Below are 24,058 nucleotides of genomic sequence, written 5' to 3'. Positions count from 1 at the left end.
CCATGCCAAACATCACAATAATCAAATCAGTGGTTTTGAGGAAAAAGTGAAAATAGTGGTTTTCAGAAAAAAGCTAAAAAAGTGACTTTAAAATGATTCAATCAAAAAAAGAAAAAAGACCGTTTGAGATACATGCCCAAGTGACCACCAGACCAATTTAAGAAAAAGTTACTGAAGCGTTTCTGAGATACCTGCGTCCACAGCATACGGCCCACTATGTTGGCCGTATTGGGCCGCGCCATCACATTAGTACCTTGTGCCCACAGGGCACAAAGTACTAAAATTGCAACACAAAAATTTGAAAAGCTTTGAGGAATAAGGATATTTTAGGATGGTTATTGTGAAACTGGAGCTGTTGTTTAGCTGACTGGCAATTTAGAAATGGTTTTGATAGTACTATGAATTTATACAGCCAACTGATTGGCAAAAGCTTCTGAGACACTTCACATTGACCTGCTTCTTTTACTGAAATGCTGGTAATTTAAGTTAAGGAAGCTTTGCTAAATTAAACTTTCCGCCATACTCTTCCCAAATGAATAAAAATCAGGGGTTACTGTGCAAAACTTTGAACTAGAGAAAAAAATTACCTAACAGTTACTCATATCTGAAATTCAAAATGGCCAGAATCCCTGACAGTGTGTTAACTTTATGGAGAAAAATGAAATTTTTGATTTTTGAGAAATTAAGACAGTGAAAATATTTATTACTTCAAAAGTTTTAAAATAAGCCTTCATAAGTGGTAGATCAGAAAGGAACTGTAAAAGTTTTGGGGTCTGAACATCTGTCCCCAAGGTGCATTCTACCTTAAACTGCAACAAATTTTTGAAAGAATGCACAGCACAAGGTTCAGAAAGCCAGTGAAGGTACAGTTGGGGCATGACAGTATGATTATATGTGCATGAAATGGTGATTCTCAGTTAAAAATACAAAATAGTCTCCACTTTGCTCTGAGACAGGAAGATAAAGAAGGTTTCAAGCAGTGGAAATTTTGGATGATTATACTATCTTGTGCCATCCTGTCTAGTTCTGCTGATATGGTTCAGTTTAATCCTGTAATCTTTGAGTGTTTGGTCAGTTGTTGAGGAATTGCGAGTTGTCAAATAGAAGAAGTGCCCTTAAATTTAGTTTTTCCAGCTACTTCTAAATCCAGGGCATGAGTATATGACGAATATTAAATTGGTTTTGTGAATATCACCTTCCTGTCAGCATAAGTGTCATTAGTGTTGTGTCAGACACTAGACTTCACTGTATCTAACAAAGTACTACATGTATGAAAACTGGATAAAAGACACAAGGAAAAGGTGATGTTGGGGAACAACTATCTATCGCTACTGGAAGAATTAAGTCACAATTTCTCAATTTTATCAGTTTCTTAACAATTTTTAACTTACAATTTAAGTTCAGGATTATTTGTTTAAACTATGTTCCAAAATTATTGATTATGTTTAAAATTCAAGAGTAAATTGGATGAGAAGTCGATGTTTGGAGGTGCTAAAAATTGTACACTTGTCAAGATAAAGTTATCAGCAACTAAGATGGTCTCATCATTCCACCTGTCAAACATGCAAATTTCCTTTGTTACGAACATTAACAAAAATCAATACCCTTTCTGTTGCCAACACAGATGCAACTCACTCCCTTAGTTTCCTTGAAAATATTGTGTATGGCTGTCAAAAATCTACCATGACAAAATTACAAAATTGCTATCTCCTCCGCAGAAAATGGGTTGATCTTCTCAGTATTCACAGTGAGAAATCAGAAAATTATGATAATCAGAACTATGTTGCCAGAATTTTGAAATATGGACCAAGTTGTTCTGTGTACAGAAGAAATTTGCTTCAGTTAAGTGAGTGATCTCCGTGTCTACAGATCATGGAGAACTGTGGGTAGCCTCACTTACTGTGTGCCATATACACATATGGGAAAATGAAGTTGAAACTCTAACATGCAGATTAAACGTCATGTGCCGTTGCTAATTTGAAAATTTAGAGGTATAAATCATTTAGCATTTTAGAGGTATGTCCACATTTGATTGATCCAACAAGATACATATAAAAGTTTATGACAATAGGGCACTAGACCAGATTTAACAGTCGATGTAATTATGGTCAAAAGTTGTTAGAAAAATTTGGTTGTACACTTTCTGGAACCAGCTATGCTATTTATGTGGATTCTCATGGATTTTAGGACTCCTTTTTATAGCTATGGTAACGGTAATACCTTATCATCATGCACTAACTTGATACAAAGTTCTCAGATAAGGTTTTGAATACTGGACATCAGTAAATGATAATTGTGAACTATAGTAATAATGTACCGATAGTTACGGTTAGTATTGATATGATACAAACATTATTCTAAGCAGTCTCTACATGCTTCTGTCAAATGATCACATCCACTCAAGTTCTTCTTGAAGGTGTTGACCCATCTCAGCAGACTTGTTGCAGTAATAGGCTGATGCTTGCTTGTTTCCGAGATTTGAAAGAACATGTGCAAACTCCAAATATATGGCAGCAACAATTTTCTGTGCACGGTGATAAGGAACATAAATATTCTTCAAACTACATAACTATCAATGAGTAAGTCATAGTAAATGGCATAGACCTTACTTGGTAAAAAAATGAATTTGGAAACCATTGACGGAAATTATGTTGAAGCGACTATTGGCCAATGGATTGCCCAGGGCTTGATATCCAGAGCATGGTGGGTAAACATTGTTACAGTATTGATGTGTATTTGCAATTGATGTCTGATTTATAAATGGAATTAGCTAAATTTGAGAAATAGTTAGGTGTGTGATCAGTGGTTACCATGTGGTTATATGAGGTCTGAGTGTTGGTTCATGATAAAAATGGATATAGGTAGACAGATGTAGAAGTCCCTCTCATGGAATATGTCAGTAGGTATTGTAAATTTTTACAAAGTGTTGACCTGGCAAAGTATGAAACTCAGTTTTACAAGTACAAGAGTAAAATGCAACTTGACATGAATTTACTAGGCACAAGGGGAATTACAGGGTTGTTTATTATATCTGTCAAAGTTGCTGTTGTCTTTATGTTTGCACACAGGCCATGGTACAGTGAAGCAGAAATACTGGAAAGGTAGAATTCATGTCATACAAACAATGATCCAGCTCAGAGAAAAGTACATAAACCTAGCCATTTTAAATTCCAGTTTGAAGTATATATAATGGAAACCACCTACTGCATGATTGTACTGTTGCAGAGAGAGAGCCATAATTCTTGGTGTATTTAATTTGAATCTAAAACCAAGATATCCCTTTTAAGTTTTGTGTTAGAGGTATCGCACAAAAATGTTTGAGCATTTGAGGTGGTTGGCAAAGTACATGTTCAATGATGTCACAGGTACTTAACCTGTAGTAGAGTACATACTTTGCAATGTATTTTGTAGCAGAGTATACACTTTTAAATGTATTTTGTAATTCAATTATGGTTTCAAAACAAATTCCATTGAAGACATCACGAGGCTTCATAGAATTGGCCAAATATATCATAATCACTTGATCCAATAGGAATGTAAGTTATGAGCAATATATATATTTGTGCAAAAATTCACAAAAAAATTGCATTTGCAAATTTATGCACATTCAAACTTTGCTAGCTAAGGGCATATCATAAGTTATAACATAGAATTTGAAAGCAATTAGAGAATTACATGTGTTGACCAAAAATAAGAAAACCACTTAAAGAGCATTATTTAAAGGGACAATGTTGCCCATTTTTCATGAATTTTGTTTGATACGAGATAATACTTGTCTGACACGTTGAAAGATACTGATTGAATGGGTGACCACGCACATATTCGACCCCGATTTTAGACAAATTAAAAGAAACCATGGCGAAAATGAAGTAATGGTTATGACCATTAATTCATTTTTGCCATGGTTAATGTATCGTGTCTAAAACTGGGGCCGAATATGTACATGGTCACCCATTCAATCAGTATCTTTCAACGTGTCAGACAATAAGTATTATCTCGTATCAAACAAAATTCATGAAAAATGGGCGACTTTGTCCCTTTAAAGTGCATTAATTCTTCTTTACAAAATTTGTGCTAATTTTGACATAACTTCCGGAGGGCATTCCTAAGAATATTAAATATTAAATATTAAATATCAATGATACAAAACCAGTGGTAAACTGACTAATGTTTTGACCAAAAATGATGAATGTGAAAATTTTCAAACTTTTGGAAGAAAAAAACTCTGAGCATGTCAGATGTATAATGAGCTCCTTCAGTCATAATACATGTAAATATATATTGCATTATGTGTGAAAGCAGTATTAAATGTTCAGAACCTGAATTGTTATTTGTTTGAATTGTTCAGAACATTGACAGGTCAATCTGATTAAAATTAGATGTAGAGGTGCACTTGGTATTCACACTGTATGGCTTCCACGCCGTCCTTGCATCTCTAAGTTTGAACTTGTGCCTTACAGAATCTCCTTATAAAAGTAATGCTCTTCTAACTAATCTATGGCAGCTTGTTAAGCATGCTAGAAAGTATTTGAGCAAGCTACTTACAGAATTTATGGGATTTTCTGAATGCCCAAACAAGAACATCTCTCTTGATCATAGATGACAACGTGAATGTACTTAAGTGAAGATAAATAGGATCAACAATTATAGCTTTGACTTTTGACCTTGACAGTTGATGAAACTGTGAAAGAGTTCATGAGAAATCAATAAATTGCTCACTTCTCCATGTTCTATGTTATGTAACACTAGCATGAAACTTATAAGAATGATCTGCTTGAAATACTTCACATATCCATTACATGACACATGCAGACAGAACCATAAAGGGAATACTGAGATTTTAGTTTTTCAATATAGACATAAACACAACATTCACGCCCATCACATTAATACACTGAAGGCTTCTCAGGCCATTTATGTGTGTAGCTGACGCTGATTGGTTACAGATATTGCAATACATGATATTCCTTATAAGTTTCTTTCTATATAAATGTTATTGGTGAACAGAACTGAAATGATTTCATGACAATGCTAAACTACATTCAAACATTACAATACACACATTCATCAAAAAGGATATTTGTTTCTTCTGTATCTGGCAGGAGGCCAAATTCTGAACATGCTTCAGCAAAGCGGGCAGCTCTATCAAAATAATGCATGCTGAAATAAAACAGAGATTTGTCTGTTATCAAAGTGAGAAATCAAGAACAACACAACTCTATTTTGTTGAAGTATGAGACCTCGAGACATCAACACTGCCATATGGAAAAGATACTAGACCATTACACAAAATTAGCACAAGAGTACAACCGACCTTACACCTTATACAGCTTGCTGTGTTATATAGGGAATAACTATTTGCAACACATGTGTTGATGGAGGTGGAAATCTTTGATAGCTCATTTAAAGAAGGCCTAATAAATAGTGGCAAAAATACACAATTGCAGATTTCATTATTATCTGAACATATCACATTAAGATCAACCCTAGCGACAATGTCTACCAAGTATATCAAAGCTATCACACAAGTCGTTTTGAGAAACAACTTTCATGAGCAAAAATGGCCAAAATTACCCATAAATAAAATTGAAGATTTTATCATAATTTCAATATATCATAATAAAACAGGAAGTTGCAGGACCATGGGTGCACAATAGGGGGATTATCAATGATGCAGCCATTTGCATTCACTGGGTGGGAGGTTTTGAATTCTGACAGCATCGCTTTGACTGTATGAGAAATTTGAATAATCATAATGAGCACTTTTGTGACATATGCAAAGAGAGATAATCAGGAACACATTTTGAAACATACCTTCTCCGACAAAAAAAAACATCTTATCAGTTTATTTTTGACTCACACTTAGTCGCTATGTATTCACAGACATATCATATGCAAGATTCAATGACAATGACCGCCTGAAACATGGCAAAATCATGGGATTCTGAGACAAACACGGCACGTCTGATCAGAAGTGTGACATTTTTTACATTTGCATAGATTTATGATAATCCCGCTTTTATAGGGGAAGTTCCTGTTTAAGATAACCCCTAGCAACCTGTTCATCAAATATCAAAGCTATCAGATGAGCAGTTTTTGAGAAACAAAATTCTTCGACCAACCAGATATGAACTGAAAATGCTCACATGTTTCAGTATATATTGTAGTATCTGTGAATTTAAACTATTGCCACATGTTTACAACTTCATTGAAAGTGTTATGATCGACATCATGAGTAATATTCACCACAGATTAATTTCAAAGGTCATTAAGATTCCAAGACAAGAAATTGACCTTTTTAATCTAAAAATTCTCTGGTGGTTAATAAGCTCAGAACCTCAGTAAATTCTACATTTTCTGAAAGCCTAGGTATAGGGGAACATTTTGATAACCACAGTGTCACCATTGTTTACATAACTATCACATGACAGGTAATTTGCATGACCTTTCAAAAATCGGTTTTCTCCATTATTTGTCTCAATACTCAGATTTTTTATATCTTGCTTAGTTTTTTGGAGCACAATTTTAAAGAAAGCAACTAGGATTAAATTCACCGCTCTGGAAGTTTTTCTGGCGCAAAAATTGTTTTAGAAGGTTAAAAAAATTCCGAGACACACTTTGGAAGATCCTTAAGACAGCTTGAGGAAGCAACAGCTGCCATGAAACTTGGTGATTATTGTGTTAACGGTGGCAATGGCTAAAGATTGTGAGAAAATGGTGCAGTAGTTTGTTGGTGTTGTAGTGTTATATAACACAAACCCAACAGACATAAAATTGGCTTTAAGTTGATTTTTGAGTTTAGTCTTCTGGTACTTTTTGCATTCTCATTACTAGAGCAAAAGTTCCTACCGAGTTTCAGTAAAATTTACTCTCAGATGTCACCAGAAAACTCTGTTTTCACTTGTAAACTTCAATTTTTGCCTTACAAAAGGGGGTACACCCGTTCTCGTGCTCTCCCCCTTGTTTGCTGCGCACACTTGCTGCGCTCACTCATAACAATACCTGCCTACTGTTATTATTTATTACCCGCCTTCTCTTAAAACTAAGGACAACACTCTAGGTGCTAAGCTACACAATTTTTTAAATGGAGTTTGTAAACATAAATACAGAACTACAGACAACATTTGAAGCCAGACATCTTTATGATCAGCTCCTATTGTCATAATAATTATAATATATGGCATTGAGGAGGAGAAGAGTACCTTATATTAGATGACAATGTTTGTTTGAAAGAAGATACATATGGACTGCTTCCTTGTAAACAAAACTACCAGTATCTACCTACCTGTACAGGATTTCCAAAGCTTTGTGAAATAAGCCAAGTGAAATCATGACAAGGACTGCTTTGCTCTTCTGATTAACTTCAGGCAGACAGAGATAATCAGCCCAACGTTTCAACACTTCACAACATTCAGTGTACTTCAGGGTGGACTTAGAGGAAGCAAAAATGATGCAATTGTTCATAAATAGATGCATGTATGTAATAATGAACTTGAAGGAAACATATAATCAGTCTAAAACGTCCTACAGAATTAAATGTAACAACGTACCACTTATAGAATTTGCAGTGTATTTTCCTCATTTTAATGTATCACTCACTATTGTGTTGATAATAGATCGTATTGTCTCCATAAACAAGGAAAATTGAGGTAATAGGTGGTATAAAATGGTGCTGTGGTAGCTGTTGTTCTGAGTGATTAAAGAAACATAGGGCCAAAGTCCCTGAAGCTACTATAGACATGGATACAAAATTAAGTATTTCCTGACTGTATGAAATTATCTCACTAAGGTCATCCTAGGGACATGTAAACCAAATATTAAAGCTGTCTGACCAGCGTTTTTGAAAAAACAAGCGACTCAACAGTTGACAGAGCTCTGCTGTGTTATGTAGAGAATAACCTTTTGTGACACATGTATTGATGAAGAAGGTGGATATCTTTGATAGCTCATTTCAGGATGGCCTGACCAAAAATGGAAAATAATTCCGTAAAAATACAGATTTGCATATTTCATCAGACTATATTAGTCTATAATAGCAAATAAACGAGAGTTAATTACTTTCTAATTAACGTAAACAAGACTTGCTTAAATCAAGATTAACGTCATAAAAAAACAGCATATCTGTCAGGTTATAAAGAATCTTGAGCTGGTTATCTTTTAATATCAGTATTTTCATCCTATTAACCAAGCACATTTTAACTTTCAAATTAACATTGTAAGGAAGTTCTGTTGAATAAGTTGAGACTGTACTACTCAGAGAAAGCACACTGAAGAGACAAATGTTTGAAACTTAAGAAGTTCAAGGTCATCCAAAGCATTATAAGGAATCATGTTACACTTTCATTGCACTGTTTACACAGATTGCATAAGTGCTATAAATAGCACATGAGGAATCTTACAGCCAAGCTTTACCATAAAAACCCTATCACTTTGACCACTCTTTTAATTGACCACTCTATTTTTTTCCTCAAAAAGTAATCTTATTTTATCCTTACCAAGTCAACCATAAATGAAAATTAGAACTTTCTCTATCTCTATTTATTTGACCACCCTATCATGACAAACTATTATGAGCAATTTCTTTTAGATAACATAAATGACGGTTCAGAATATATCAAAGTTGGGATTCAGGAAAGTTGCCTTTACATGTTTTAATCCTCCAAGATGGTAAGCATTTCACTTTGAACTGTCAAAAAAAGTTGAACTTTCTGATAATTCCACACTAAAATTATTTTGGCTTTGATGATTTTCTAATTAATTCAATTATTTAAAATCATATTAATTATTTTTTCTGGGTGAATTGATAGGGTTTATACTGTACAAGAATTCCATACAATGTAAGTCAGATTTTGACCAAAAATGACAAAAAAATTTCTTAAAAACATACATTTGCATATTTCATCACAATTTGAACAAATCTAAGTTGGGTTATCCCTAGGGACCTGTATACCAAATAACAAAGCTGTCTGACCAGCGGTTATGAAGAAGAAGATTTTTTACCAAAAACGCCTTTTTTGGCATTAATTTGCCTATTTTCAACAATATCAAAAAATTAAAAAAAATGGTTTCTCAAAATCATACTTTTCATGTACACAACAAATATCAAATCAGTAAGTACTGCGGTTCTCAAGATATTTGAGTGGACGGACGCCTCACAAACGGACATACATACATACATACATACATACATACAGACTGACGACGGACGCCGGACGGATACCCATCCCAATAGCTTCTATAGACTATAGTCTATAGTAGCTAATAAAATGGAAAGATTGAATAGTTTATCACCATTGGATTGTGGCGTTCATTGTGTAATTGGACACAAAACAGGCAACATGCGGGCACACGCTCCAGAAAATGCCACTTTTTAGTTTTTTTCTGGCCGCAAAAACGCAGACAGAGTGCCAAGCAGTCAGCGAGAAGCTGCTGCCGATCGAACTCTGTGGTTATATTCAAATTGTAACAGGAGTGAAGACGATTTTTTTAGGAAATTCGAGCGTTGGTGGAGGGGCATCGATGACCATTGGCGATTTGAACTAACCATCAATCAAATGCTTGTACAAACTCTGTTTGCAGGAGATTAGCAAAAGGTGACAAAAGGTTGAGATCAGTTTGTGTACTTAATGTTATAGAAATCAAACATCGTACTGGCCAAGTGTTTGACTGGGAGGAGAACTTCACGAATGCGAGAACCTGGGATTGAAAAGTGAGGCTTTAAGTTTTCTGTTGTTTTTAACTTTACTCTCTCTCTCTCTCTCTCTCTCTCTCTCTGATTTTCGATAAAGCGTTGTTGCTTTTTTTCATTATCTCTAAATTCAGGAATTTTATGCAGAAATTTAAAACTTTTCTGTAAATTCATAGTCTCAGTATTTTTGTACTGTGAATTTTTTCCTAAATTTTGAGTGTAGACCTGCTGCCTTCTTTTCTCCCAACATCTAAAATGTGGATTTTGACATAATGCCTAATGGGTGTTCTTAGTTTTGCCTGTACAAACTCTACCAGTATGTATTGTGAATTTTTTTGCAATATTTCAAGTAAACACGTGCTTTGGACTTTTTTCTTTTCCCAAACTCAGGATTTTGTTGCAAATTATTGTGGGACCTAACATAGATTTTTTTACTGAAATCTTGGTCTTTTCTCAATTTCATAATGTGTGTTCTTAGCTTGGCTTTTTCACATTTCTAAAAACAGGGTCTTGCCAAAACATCTGCATGTGCGCCCTTAGCTTGGATTTTTCTGTTTCCTTAAAGTCAGAGTCTTGCTGCAACTCTGCATGTGTTCCCTTAGTTTGGATCTTTCAGTTTCTTAGAAATCGGGTCTGCCGCAAGTTTTGCATTTGTAATTATAACGCAAGTTTTTCCAGCTATCTTAAGTCAGGGTTTTGCCATACAATTTGCTTGTAGCTTTTTTGTACTTTTCTTTCATGTTGCCTTTTTGCTTCACAATTTCTATTTTGTTGCTTGTATACTTTTTGCTGTGTTCTTTAAGTGCTCCACAACAAGTCATCTTCTCTTAGTGCACTTTTGCTGAGCCCGTGTCTCTCTTTTTGTGTGTGCTAAATGCATTAAGTCTGTTCATCTGTTTGTGTACACGTTCATACAATTTTCTCATTTTTTCTTTTGGACAGATTTCATATAGCTGCTTGTATTTCCTACTATACTCTGTTTCATAGACTGTTGCTGTAACTGAAAGTTGAAATAACTGGCCAAAAGTTTATCATGTTTGCCACAACTTAACTACAATTACCGATCCTGTAGTAAATTTTGGAACAACTTTACAAACCAATACACGAGTGTGATAACATTTGGATCATTTTCATTCTACATTCTTATCTGCAAACCATAATAATACCATGAGTGTATGATGGTAGGAGGTTTGCAGGTCTGACACTAGATATATATTTTTAATCCTAGAATTTGCGCCACACCTTTTCAAATGTATGTGATCAGCGTAAAATTCAGCTGAATTTCTGGGGATCACATAAATCTGTGAAAAAATCAGAGGTTTTTTCAAATGATTTTCCCATGGCTGAAATATTCTCGTGAATAATAATTTTAATTTGTAGAGAAAAATAAAAATTTAAAAGTAATTTTATGATGCCATTTTTGGGTAACCGATATGAATTATCTTAACAGAAAAGTTGTGGTACACTTATATTCAGAATATAGTAACATTAATATCTGTTGAGAAAATTTGAAAAAGGAAATTCCAAAATTAGCTTGGAATGCGTTGCATGTACACCGATAGTGTTGATCAAGCCTACTTGACACTGACAGAAATTCTGCTTGTATAAAGATAAAACAGACACTGCCAAGGGTTGTAAATGAGAGCTAACGATTGGCACTCTGTGTTAAAAATTGACACATAATATACCACTTCCATTCATTAAAGCCTTTACGCGATAATTATTAAGGCAACACACTTTTATGAGATCACTGCTTTAGCATAAGGCAAACTTGTGTATCCCATGCAGACAGTGTGTCTGGGAAAATTGAAATAAACAAGACTTACACGCATGGTGCTGTTACATTGTATCTAAATCTTGAACACAGGGTGCCAATCATAAACTCTCATTTACAACCCGAGATAGAGCTAGTTTTGCTTTAGTACAAACAGAATTTCTGACTGTATCAAGAGGGCTCAATCAACACTAAAGTGGCCATAGGTGTAATTTCTGAAAGAATCATTTTGCAGCTATAAAATCTGTTTGAACAGATCTATTTCTTGCTTTCCATTCAAAGCATTTTTTTTTCACATAGGTCATTGATAGTCAGATATGCTGAACATTATATACAGATTTTGTTCCGCTGATAAAGCGTCATTTCTGTTCGGTTGTTTGTCAAATCTTGCCTTCACAAAATTTTGGGTTTTTTTGCACTGTTGGTAAATTCTAGTCAGATGGTAACCGTGTAATTGGAACAGCTGATTGTTTGCTAAGACGTTCAAAAGGTGCAAAGCGCATCTTCCATTAAAGTAGCAAAAGTAAACTAGGCATAACTAATAGATTGGGTGCAGAACGTCGTTGCAGGCCAGATCGACGGTTTCCACCCTGTCAAATTCTGTGTGGGCACACGGTTGTCATGGTGTGTTGTCTAAATACCAAGTTGAGACAAATTGGTCCAGTCATTCTGAGAAACAGTTCTGGATGGACAGACAACAGCATGGATGGACAGATGGATAGTACCACATCCATGTATCAATTCTGGCAGGTACTAATAACTACACCATTTTCAACATTTACATCCACCCTAGCGAGGACTGCCACATATGATCCTAGCAAGTGGTACCAATGAAATCATTTAGTTGACCATTTATACCTGGACTTCTAAAGTAGCACCCTGTTTGAATCTGGTTGGCAGACCAGGCAACTTGACTTTTAAAATACCACTATTTACAACCTTGATATTACAAATAATCATGGGATATGGGATATCTTTAAACATATGAAAATTTGTAAAAATCAATCTTAGAATTTTTATGAAAATTTTATTAAAAGCTTTGATACCACTTTGCAAGATTGCATTCTTGCTTCCAAAACTATCATGCTATAAACCAAGAGTTGGTCTTCGCAAAATGTTGATAAAAATATGAAAACACAATATAAAATTTATAACACTGCCCATTTAAAGGGAAACAGTTGTTGGAACTGCGCCTGTGTGAGTTTCTTGTTTGCAAACAATGTATTTTGTGTACGATATCTAGATGCACCTCATCATCATAGATGCAGCATTTAAATTATACAATGTAGATTATGACAGACATGTTTTAACTTTCATCAATCAACATCGTACCTTGGATACAGTGTTAACATCAGTCGTATGGTCAGTCATACGACCTTTGAGTGCAGTTCCGATGACTGTATCCCTTTAATCTAGATCTTGAAAATGTATATATATTTTTCAAAAGTTGTTGAAACAGTTGTTTTTCAACACTGCCATATATACATATGGCAATGTGTCATGTGAGAGCGAAAATATTCCAAAATCACGATCTCACTCACTACATTATAACTTAATTGCGTAATCACCAGAATATTCCACAGGAACTGCTCATCAAAGCAATTTCCTGGAGAAAATTATTATGATGCGCATAAAATGGATCAAATTATTATAATATTATTATTATTGTTATTATTATTATTATTATTATTACAAACTTTTGCACACATCCTTAGAACTTTTGCGCATATTAGAAGACATTCTAAATACAAATTTGCATATATTGCTGAACAGTATCACAGTGCATATTCATGAAATATTGATGCCTACATGCAGAATAAGATAATTAAAGCTGCAAGCAGCCTTGGCGGGGCCCAGTTGATCAGCTGTAGATATGCAGACAAGTCCTGGTGTTTGCATGTTGCAAGGTCTATAATATGCTGAATTGGGTCAAAGATGAACGAAATTATAGTCGAATCAATGTGTAGGTCCTGGAGAAGAAGATTTTTAAAGATTAAATCACGATTTTCGAAAAATCCAATATGGCAGCCAAAGCACATGACCTATCAAAACGCCTCTCGCAAACTTGAAAGAGAGCAGACTGAACATGTTACACATAAAATTTCAGTCAAAACAGTATGTTGGTTCTGGAGAAGAAGATTTTTAAAGATTAAATCACGATTTTCTCAAAATCCAATATGGCGGCCAAACCACGTGACCGATCAAAACACCTTTCGCAAACTTGAAAGAGGTCACACGTAACTTGTTGCATGTAAAATTTCAGTGGAATCAGTGTGTTGGTTCTGGAGAAGAAGATTTTTAAAGATTAAATCAAGATTTTCGCAAAATCCAATATGGCGGCCAAGGTCACGTGACGGCTAAGAATTTTATTGGTCAAGTTTAAAGGGCAAAGTGCAAGCATGGCACACATCAAATTTGGAGATGATTTGCACTGTGATTTTGAGTAGTAGTGATTTACAGATTTTCATGAAATCCAATATGGCCGCCAGGTCATGTGACTAATTAAAAATTCAAGGTTAGGTGCACACCTTCTCATTGGCCCTGATCAATTTGCCAAGTTTGAGAAGCATACATGCAGCGGTTTTCCAGATCTAGGCTGTCAAAAAATTTGACGGAAGAAGAAGAAGAGGAGGAAGAAAAACCCCAATGAAACCAATAGGGGCGATAGGCTGGGCCCCTAATAATAAGGTTGGCTTTTCATTGAAGCTACATTCTTACCTTAGCTAACCACACAGCCTTATTCCACTGTCCATAGGTTTGCAAGTATCTACAGGCATCCAGTCCTTTGTCAATTAAACACAACAACTGCACCCCCTCTGCAAAGAAATGTCCCATATTTTCCTTAAGTTAACATTCATCAAATTCAGGTATATCTCTCTGAGATCATGGTGGGAAAGAACATGTATTAACACAGTTTGGTGAAAAACATTGCAAACAACACTGAAGATATAGCAACTTTGGGGTTGAGCCACTGCTTTTGGTATTTGTTGAAAGATTACACTACAGAATATGTAATTTGTTATTTTGAGACAGCAGGGCAAATCAGATTTCAAGGTAATCTAGTGACTGATTTCTTTAGTTATGCCATTGTAATACTTGAAAGAAAAATGAAAGAAACAAAGAAACAAAAAAGAACGAAAGAAACAATACCAACTTCATCAAACAGGAGTTCACCAAGTGGATTTACTGAAGTTTTGAGGCCACGTCAATGTTCATTATGAGAATGATTTGGCTACTGGCCGCCATATGTACATACAGAATTGGGACCATACATAGTGGAAATAACCACTGAAAAAGTAATAAACTTATAAAAAAATTACAAATAACCAGAAATTGGCAATTTTGCGTAGTGAAATCACGAATTACCGATAAAAGTTGACTAAACTGTATTCATCTGAACATGGACAGAGGAACACACGAAAATGGTAGGAAATAGGTGAACTAGGCGACGTCATGACCTATTGCTAAAATCAGAAATAAAGTACGTTCACTAAATCATGTAAGGGTCCAGATTTCCATAAATCTCCTATCTCATGTGTATCACGATATCTGTAATATTGATTGAGGTTGGCCACTCAGCTGCTTGTCAGGTGACCTCGATAACTCATCATGAGTTACATTTATTTCCAAAGCAATTTTTGCATGAAATGCTTGTTAGCCTTTGACTGGAATCAATGAGACACTGGGTTCATTTTCATTATTGAAGGAATTAAAGTCCAGCTTATGAAGTAGCACAGACTCAATGAGCCGTCCTCGGACAAACGTTCAGCAAAGCTTACTGTATATTTTTATCAAAGAGAGAAAATCACATTTCTGAAAGTAATTATCCAATATTTCTTTCCCTCCCATAAACACAAGCTAAGACAGCTCTGTCTCCAGCTCTTTGCAAAAATGATAGGTCAACTGTGTTTCTTTGTTGCTTATATTTCTAGCATGTTTGTAATGAAATTAGCATGGACTCTGTAAAGTACAAATGAGTAGCTATTGGTTTGTTGTTTTTTCCCACCATGATTGCAGCCAGAGGCTTGAGTTAGACTTGTTCTGCAAAGACACAAAGCTTTGACCCATAAACATGTACACAACACTTGACCCAATCAGCTAGGACTACACCCATAGCTTTGGCAAAACTGATTTGTGTCAGGACAAGTAATCGCTGATGATACAGTCCCCACTGGATTATGGTGTTATTTCACATTCTGCAAATAAGTGCAGGACTATCCTGTTTCATATCCCATTGACTTTGAGTTTGGTCATACTTTGTACCTCACATCAATAACTTCTTTCAGGAATGAAATAATAGAAAATGTAAACAGCAGATAAAAAAAACAGTTGACACAAATTTTTCTTCCAAAATGTACTTTATTCATTAGCTTACACTAATTTGCGGACCAGAATGCGCGGAACGGAACAGAAAGGAATAGCCACACCGAATAAAAAAAAATAGTTTTTCTTCATTAGAGTCCATGTTTTTTCGCCCACTGGATTTTGGAGTGGAACAGAATTTCAATAAAATATTATCAAATTTTCAACTCTACAAGTAAAGCAACTTATTTTTGAAGTTTGCAAGATGAATTGTGTGTCAAATACCACAGGAAACGAAGCTACAACTTCAATTTGAAGCTATATCTGATTTAAATCTTACCACAAGAATTAGGCCTATTGTTAATAAAGGGCACTACCATAGTGAGGAGGGGCGGTCAGACTAAAAAAGGGCGTTTCTATGCACTCTAATTATGCACTCTGTTTTGTACGATCGCAACAGCTCAACTTAGTTTTTATTATTATTATTATTATTATTATGGTTTATTTCATACTCAATTTGTGACCCAAAGGTCAAATAGAATGAGTGTACAATATATAAAAAACATCAAAATGTACAACAGAGTTTTGTTTAAAAAATCTATATAAAAAATAGGAAAAACTTTAAATACTCCAGTTAAAAGATTGATATAAACATTAAAAAGTCCACAGCGAGACAGATGGTAAAATAAACTGATAGGAAATAACACCACAATCACAGCTGACTGACGTCGGAGAAGGAATTCATGAACTATGGAGCAATCTCATGCTGTAAACCACTGGACTTAATTCTTTACGTCTTGTATGGGTTTTAAAATTAATCTTGTTTTTATTCCTTGTTGAATACCCATGACATGATGTAGAGGGAATATGATAATTAAGCTTATGATCCGGTTTTAAGATTTCACTGGCAAATTTTTTACACATTTTCTAACGTCTATTTTCAAACAATAATTGCGCATGTATGGCATACAATGACAATTTGGAATGTAAAGAAAGCCTGCCTTCGTAAACTGATCACAAAAGAATGGCTAAAATTGCAAAACGACTGTAGTTCTAAGTTACCATGTTGATGCACTGTCGACTGTGTATATAGAGGGACCGTGGTATGAGTGATGTCCTTTTGCATGTATATATGTATGTATGTATGTATGTATGTATGTATGTATTCTTTCGTGTATACTATATGTGCTTTTCTGTCGCCATTGTGTATTTCTCAAGAGCAAATCTGCAACCTGGACCTTCTAAGGTACAAAGAACTCACTGATTTTACTCTGTGTAACCTTAAAGCCCCCACTCAATTATCAGATTTATCTAATATAAATATTAGTTACTTGATGAAATTTTCAATGGAAAACAATAGAATGACAAACTGTTAATGGGCTATTGACACATTCGCTAATGCGAGAACCTGGGATTGAGAAGGGCGCCTTTGTAACCTTAAACAGACAAATTTTATCATATAAAATGTAACCTAAAGTACATGCTGAATGTAAATACATTTCTGGCCATAAAAATATTCTAGCATTTCTACCGGCTGGGTTTTCGTAATTTTAATTTTAAATCATATATATTTTTTCCCGGTTGAACTGATGGAATAATAATGGTATCCGCTCATTTGCATATTTAATAAACTTTTGTAACTAGTGATATAACTCTGAAATTCTTCCACTAAATTTGATGATACCTGCAACAAGTGTTGATCTGATATATCTAATTGTACTGTGAAGCATTTGGCAGTGTCAAGTTAATAAATAGCTCATTTGCATATTCGTTTGAAGTTTTGTAATAAGTCATGTAATTCCAAAATGACTTCACCAAATTTGATAAAATCTGCTGCAGATACTGATCCGACAGATATCTGACAGTGTTTAGAAGTGAAGTTCATTGAAGGTTCATGCGCATATTTAATGAACTTTGTAATTAGTGTTGTAACTCAGTGTTCTCCACAAATGAAAATTAAAGGCGGGCGGCTAATTAGCATATGTATTTGCATAATATTTGCATACAATTTACATATCACCAGGGCTATTCACAAGGCACTCCAGTGATGAGATATACTTCTGACATTCTCAATATTTTTCTCCATTCAGCAGTGATTAATGGCAAGCTATACAATTTATTTTTACATTTAAATCCTGTCTATTTACTTTAAATAAATAATAAAACATCAAAAGTGAAAAAAAACACATTGAACTAATACAAACAATACACAATTTAGTAAATATATTGCACAATACCAACATGAAAATTCAAAGGTGAAGTAATCAGTGTTCGAAATAATCGGTGGCAAATGGTGGCACGTTTTCATGTGACCCTCTGTTACTATATGTTTGTCTGTAGCCGGATTGGTAAAGCCATGAACGTCTTTTTTTTAGGTCCATGACAAGTTGACACGGGACTGAATAATGCACTAAGTTTTACAAAGCGGAGTCAGCGGAGCATGCCTGCAGAGAAACATACGTTGACTTTAAAACTCAATTCATAATAAAGGGAGGCCCGAAAAAAATGATATCAAGTATTTCCAAGAGAAAGATTTGAAATTTCATCGACTCTTAGTTCGGCAAATGTACAAAACTTCGACAACTGCGCGGCGTAGGCTGCCATGCATGTTTGTGTGGAGCACGCTGGCACACTAGATCTCGATCACACGCGACCTTTGAACTATACAGTAGGCCTACAGAACCGTATGTACGGTACATAGCTGCTGTATTCGGATGATCACACGAATGATGATTTTAGCTCGTGCAGTTTCTTTTTACTTCATTTCATTGTGCCTTTGATATTTTAAAACGGTCACGGATTTTGAAACTTTATCAAACGCAACTGCTTCTCAAAGTCAATCGAATGAATCCATGCAAGTTACGAATGCGTGACAGGAAATGACACACATGGCTTCAACGTCATGTGGACGTACACGGAACTCAAAATGGCTAACTTGGCTCGGATACGCAACGACCTGAGCACGCGAAGTACCATACATTTTTGCATCAGATATTTGTCTCAACCAATCGTACGATTTTAGCCAGATCTGATCGAAATAACTTTTCCTGACCTTCGGATCCTTACAAGTACGAGACATTGGCGGCAATGGCAGTTGACAATAGCATAGATGCTTTGACTGAGTGTCCGCTGGCAAAAATGCAACACCGAGCCTTCGAGTGTACCGTGTCCGTTGTATGAAATGGACGGTGTCTACGGTCGGCATTTCAAGCTTTTTGAATTGAAGTCTTAGCCAGTGTTCATCGGCACTACGGCCGTTTCACACTTGAAAAGCTTGCTGAAATAAGAGCGTGACAAAATCGCCGCTGAGAAACATAGGTCTTCAACCACATTTACTAAAGAGTATCGGCGCCGGCGGATATGAAACAGGATCGGGCGAAAAAAATAAAGGATCGGGGCCGTCGGGGCCTGGGGAGAACATTGAGGATTGCATGCAGTCGCAAAACAAACCGACAGATGTGTGAACGGTCCCTCTTTATTACACGACGTTGTCAGTTGCTGTCATTTTTATTCAATAGGCTTTCAGATATTGTTCGGACAACTGACTGTGAAAACAGTTTAGGCGACAGAAAACAAAGGTGGGCGGGCGAGATTAAAGGCGGGCGGGCGAGATTAAAGGTGGGCGGCGACAAAAAGAAGCCGGGCGCACCGCCCGTCAAAAACCCCTTGTGGAGAACACTGTTGTAACTCTGAAATTCCTACACCGAAGTTGATGATACCTGCTACAGATATTAATCTGATAAATATCTAATTGTCATATGTAGCACTAAGCATTGTCAAGTTAATAAGTAGCTCATTTGCCTAACTACCAAATTTCATTTAATATGCAAATACACAATTAACTGGCATGATACGACTAAATGTCTTTGCATACTACTTTAACACTTTGAGATCAACATCTGTACTAAGATTCATCAAATTTTGTGCAGTATTTCTGGACATAGCGTACTAATTAGGAAAGTTCATTAAATATGCAAATAACCAATTTATTGACAATATATTACCAAATATTTTTCTTCTCTGTTACAATTCTGTGTGCAGTATATCAACATATTTCCTTAATTACAGAATTCATCAAATATACAAATTAGCAATTAAATGACATGAACCTGCTTAAAGTTTTTGCACACGGTTACAGTTTTGGTATATGAATATCTGTACCAATACGGCTAGTTTTCAAACTATGCACGCCACTGCCAAAACAATGGACATGAATATGAATGCCATAGTGTATTATCCTTGTACCAAGTTTGAAAGAAATTGGCTCATGCTTGTATGAGATATCTGCATGGACGGACGTACAGACAGGTGGTGCCCGTCCGGGGGACTAAAAATGCATAAACATATTTTCTGCACTACATACTTTGTATGTACCTTTGAATATATGGACGTTGATAAATACATCTCCAATGTAGCAAAGTTAGTGTATGTATGCATAAACACATATATCCTGAAAGCCTCGGTGAGGTACTGGGATGTAATCTTTATTCACTGTCATTACGTTCAGATGCACTGAGGACAGTGCATAATACCACACAAACTTTACTGAGTTGGACCATGGTTGACGATGTGTAAAACACAATCACTGCATCAGAAAAAGATGTTTGGTTTTTTTCGGCTCCAATTTGTTCGGAGCAGGAACAGTTTTGGATGTCGGACTTATGCAGGTATGCAAAATATAATCAGAAATGGACATAATAATTTGGTGTTCCGCATCATAGGTTGGGATTCTGGGAACAGCTTTTGAATGTCAGACATTGTATTGACCGACATGATACCAGAAAAAGTCGTGGTTTTTGGTTGTTTTTTCTGCCCTAATTTCATTTGGAGCAGGATCGAAGAATTTTGAGTGAGGAACTTTGTTGCGTGTCGACTCACATGTAAAATGTTAACAGAAGTGGACGTATTTTTTGGGTTTTTGGTCGTAATATTAAGTTGGATGGAGATCAGTTTTGGTTGTCTTACTGTACTTCTATCGGGTATGGAAAGACATGAAACATACTGGTAAAACACGTAGTTTTTTGCCGCAATGCGTTTTGAGCAGAAACAGTTCTGTATGTCGAAAACTAGCTTATAGGACTAGGCTTCAACAAACATTATTGTTACAGTTTATTGTTATTGTTGACGAGTGGGAGTAATCCTGTCTTTTGGAGAAGCCCAACAACGTCATGATGTAAATTATGCAACGTTGTGTCACTCAAGGGGGATTATGCAAATAGCAATGCAAATGCTTCCATGATGTTTACAAAAGCTCCCCGATTTGACACGGGATAGCCACATGCATTTGTTTTGATTTTTAAAAATTGTGAATTACACAGAAACCATTACTTATTACATGTATGAACTAGCGACAAAACTCAATTATGGGCCTGACTTTAAGGCGTATTCTCAGAGAATTTTGAAAATTCCACAGAAAAATGACCAATTGGTATCTATCATTCTTAAAGTGAGGCTGGTTTGTCAATTAAGGAAATATCTATACACATGAGACATATGGATAGGAAAGCCCAACCTGTGATCATGTACATACATCAATGCTGGGTGCAACTGCTTGTGCACTTCGCCTGAGAACTAACATTTAATCATAGCTCAGCTGTCCAGACGAGCAATTTGACCAAAATTGGCAAAGATTTCCAAATAAATAGAACAGAAGGGTAGAAAAATTTGGCCACAAACTATTGTATCATAATTGACAATGGCTAATCTAAACATAATTACTTGCCCAACCAGAACTGAGGGTAGACGTGCACATAATAAAAATTGGTGTTAAACTTGATTATTGGCATTGCTTACAAAACTATCTATTGTCCATCACATAGAAAATAAATTTGGGCCATTGATTAAAAAACATTTGCTTGGTTCCTACAGTTTACATGTACTTTGTCATACATATAATTGAAGCGTACACTAATGTACAATTCATATTCAATGAAAAAAGTTATTGTGTGGAGAGACTGTGAGTCAACAGTGCATCATAATCTATGAGCAGTTCGTGTTCTCTCTTAATTTAGAGATGTATTTTGGAGCACTGCGCATGCGCAGATTTACATTTGCATAAGCGACCCATTCAACACGAAAATGGATTTTTCTCAGGGCACACGTCCTGCACCGGGTGCTTTCGGCTCTTGTGTAAAGGCGATGGAGAGGACTTTCACTTAACGTCATGGCTACCAGCGAGGGTGGAAAGTTCGGATTTCCGGTAGATTTTATGCAATACTTTCAGCGGTCCTCTCAGGGTTTCCGCCATGTTGTTTCTGTCAGAATATCCATGATTTCATTCAGCTATATTCAAATCCATCGTACAGTGTCTTTTTTGGCCGATTTTTTTATGAACAGTTGTTGGACACAAAGGCCAGCATTTTATGGCCGTTGCGCAATGGGGGACATCGGGGGACACTTGACATTTCCTTACATGCATAGCGGCCTACTTCTTTTTTGGGAAATTCCGACGTTTTAGCTTCGTATACATACCAAGAATATAACGATCTTATGCATGGCGACTTATAGAACAGCCCGCGAAGGAATTCTTTTAGTGAAAAAAATACAGCCTTCAATTGTCCACAGTTTCATCCCAGTGTTCAGCTGCGTCAAGTGGTAGCCCTGCGTACGATGGTGTATGTTCTCAGCGTTATATGGCGTCCCATCCGTGTAACGCCAGGAACATACAGCGTTGTACGCAGGGCCGGCTACGTCAAGTGGCAGTATACGAATTGAATCAAGTCAGTGGGTACGTACCGGGTACGTACCGCACTTTAGATGGGTTCAAACTTAAACTGAGTTCGATGTTAAGTGATAAGAGGGGAAATACACCATTATAAATATTTAGGATTTTGATCCTATTTTAAAATAAATGTTCCATGTATCAGATATTGTAGAGTACAATAACAAATTGTGTTCTAGAGAGTCAAAGAATTTTGATGTTAGGACTGCCACGCATTTATAATAAGTTTTTGTTTTTGAGATGATATATGTATGGGGTCACATGGGTTAAGTATCCTGGCCCTGTGATTAGTTAATTTGGTGATGCATCTTAAAGGTCTGCAGTTTGGGTATTTCTACAAGAGATACCTTCAATTTAGTCAGTATTCTTATTCCAGTAATTCTGTATTGCTTTTCATGACTGAGGATTTGAATAAAAAAAGACACTAAAAAGACACTACTAAGTCATATTGCAGCATCTTTATTATATTTCACAACACCATGAACATGTATAACAATATAAGTATTATAACTTTCAAATAAATACTCTTGCAGTAAATAAGTGTTTCTCTGTCTTGTTTTTGTAGTACTTTATAGAGCTGCATATGGACAGTCCTGTTGAGTAACTAACTATGAGTGATATGCTGCTGACATGTGTCTTTTATATTAACCTAAGAACAAATGCTTTCATTGCACTGTGCAAAAAATATAATGATGATAAAAAGATGAGAACAAAACCAAAAGCAAATCCTCAAACTAGGTTTTTGGAGGAAATAGTTTTCCCAAAAACAAGAGCAAAATCAAAACAACCTGAAAATCAGCCTATAAGCTTGACTAGACAAACGTTATAATGCACATGAAGCAAATTTTATTTAGGCAAATTTTATCATCCTGGTGTCGTACGTCTGACTAAAATTCCTCTTAAATTGGTTTCCTTCCATTAGTCTGGATCCTCCCAAGCTCTTTATGGCGAGACTCCTTTGGCGTCGTTGGCATGTAGCAATAAAAGACTGAGGGGAGGGGAAATTAAATATAGTTTTAGAAACCTACGTCAGTTATGGAAGCCTATATAGCCCCGGAGGGTCATTGCGGAAGCTTAGGTTTTTGATGATCACCTTTGACGTACCTCTGCAGACTAGAGTGCAGTCGTCCATCGAAGCATCAACGTACATTCACCGTGGCGATGGCGGAAGAAGTTTCTACCTCCATGCCGCATCATATTTATAATTATAAGCCATACACAGCCCCATGGCAATATATTTGAAATGATCAACGACAGGCAGGGAGGGACAAACAGTCGACGGTACAATGGCGAAGTTTAACACCAAAAGAAATACAACTGCCGTGCATGCAAACATGAAATACAAGTCCGGGCAGCGGGGTCTGCGTCGCAGGGTACCGGTGTTATGTGGCCTCGACGCCGGTAACACACACAGCCCTGCCACGCAGGCCTTGCATCGTGCTCCCAGGAAAGTTAAAAATACCGTCAAGGACACTATGTGCTCACATTCGGTTTGAATTGGTCCAGTCAAGAAATATTTAAACCAGGAAAAAAAAGAACGACAAAAGCAAATAAGTCTCCAACTTAGGTACTG

The 24,058-nt window shown here is 36.0% G+C and overlaps 1 protein-coding gene across 2 annotated transcripts in view; it reads right to left on the bottom strand.

Annotated features, from left to right (window-relative positions):
• Positions 1-2,216: 2,216 nt before the first annotated feature.
• LOC139120870 (WD repeat-containing protein 11-like) overlaps positions 2,217-24,058 on the bottom strand; it is a 190,321-nt gene continuing 168,479 nt past the window's right edge. Inside the window, exons 21-24 of one of the 2 annotated variants that reach the window (XM_070685493.1) lie at positions 14,181-14,278; positions 7,286-7,431; positions 5,081-5,160; positions 2,217-2,526 (exon numbers count right to left, since the gene is read on the bottom strand). In XM_070685493.1, the coding sequence (XP_070541594.1) occupies positions 2,390-2,526; positions 5,081-5,160; positions 7,286-7,431; positions 14,181-14,278 (461 nt within the window). In that variant the 3' untranslated portion in view covers positions 2,217-2,389. Of the gene's footprint in view, positions 2,527-5,080; positions 5,161-7,285; positions 7,432-14,180; positions 14,279-24,058 lie in introns of those variants that run through there. The other variant, XR_011549158.1, reaches the window with a different exon arrangement.

The sequence above is a fragment of the Ptychodera flava genome, chromosome 20 (assembly GCF_041260155.1).
Source record: "Ptychodera flava strain L36383 chromosome 20, AS_Pfla_20210202, whole genome shotgun sequence".
In the NCBI taxonomy this organism is placed as follows: Eukaryota; Metazoa; Hemichordata; class Enteropneusta; family Ptychoderidae; genus Ptychodera; species Ptychodera flava.
This window is presented reverse-complemented; position numbering and strand designations above follow the sequence as displayed.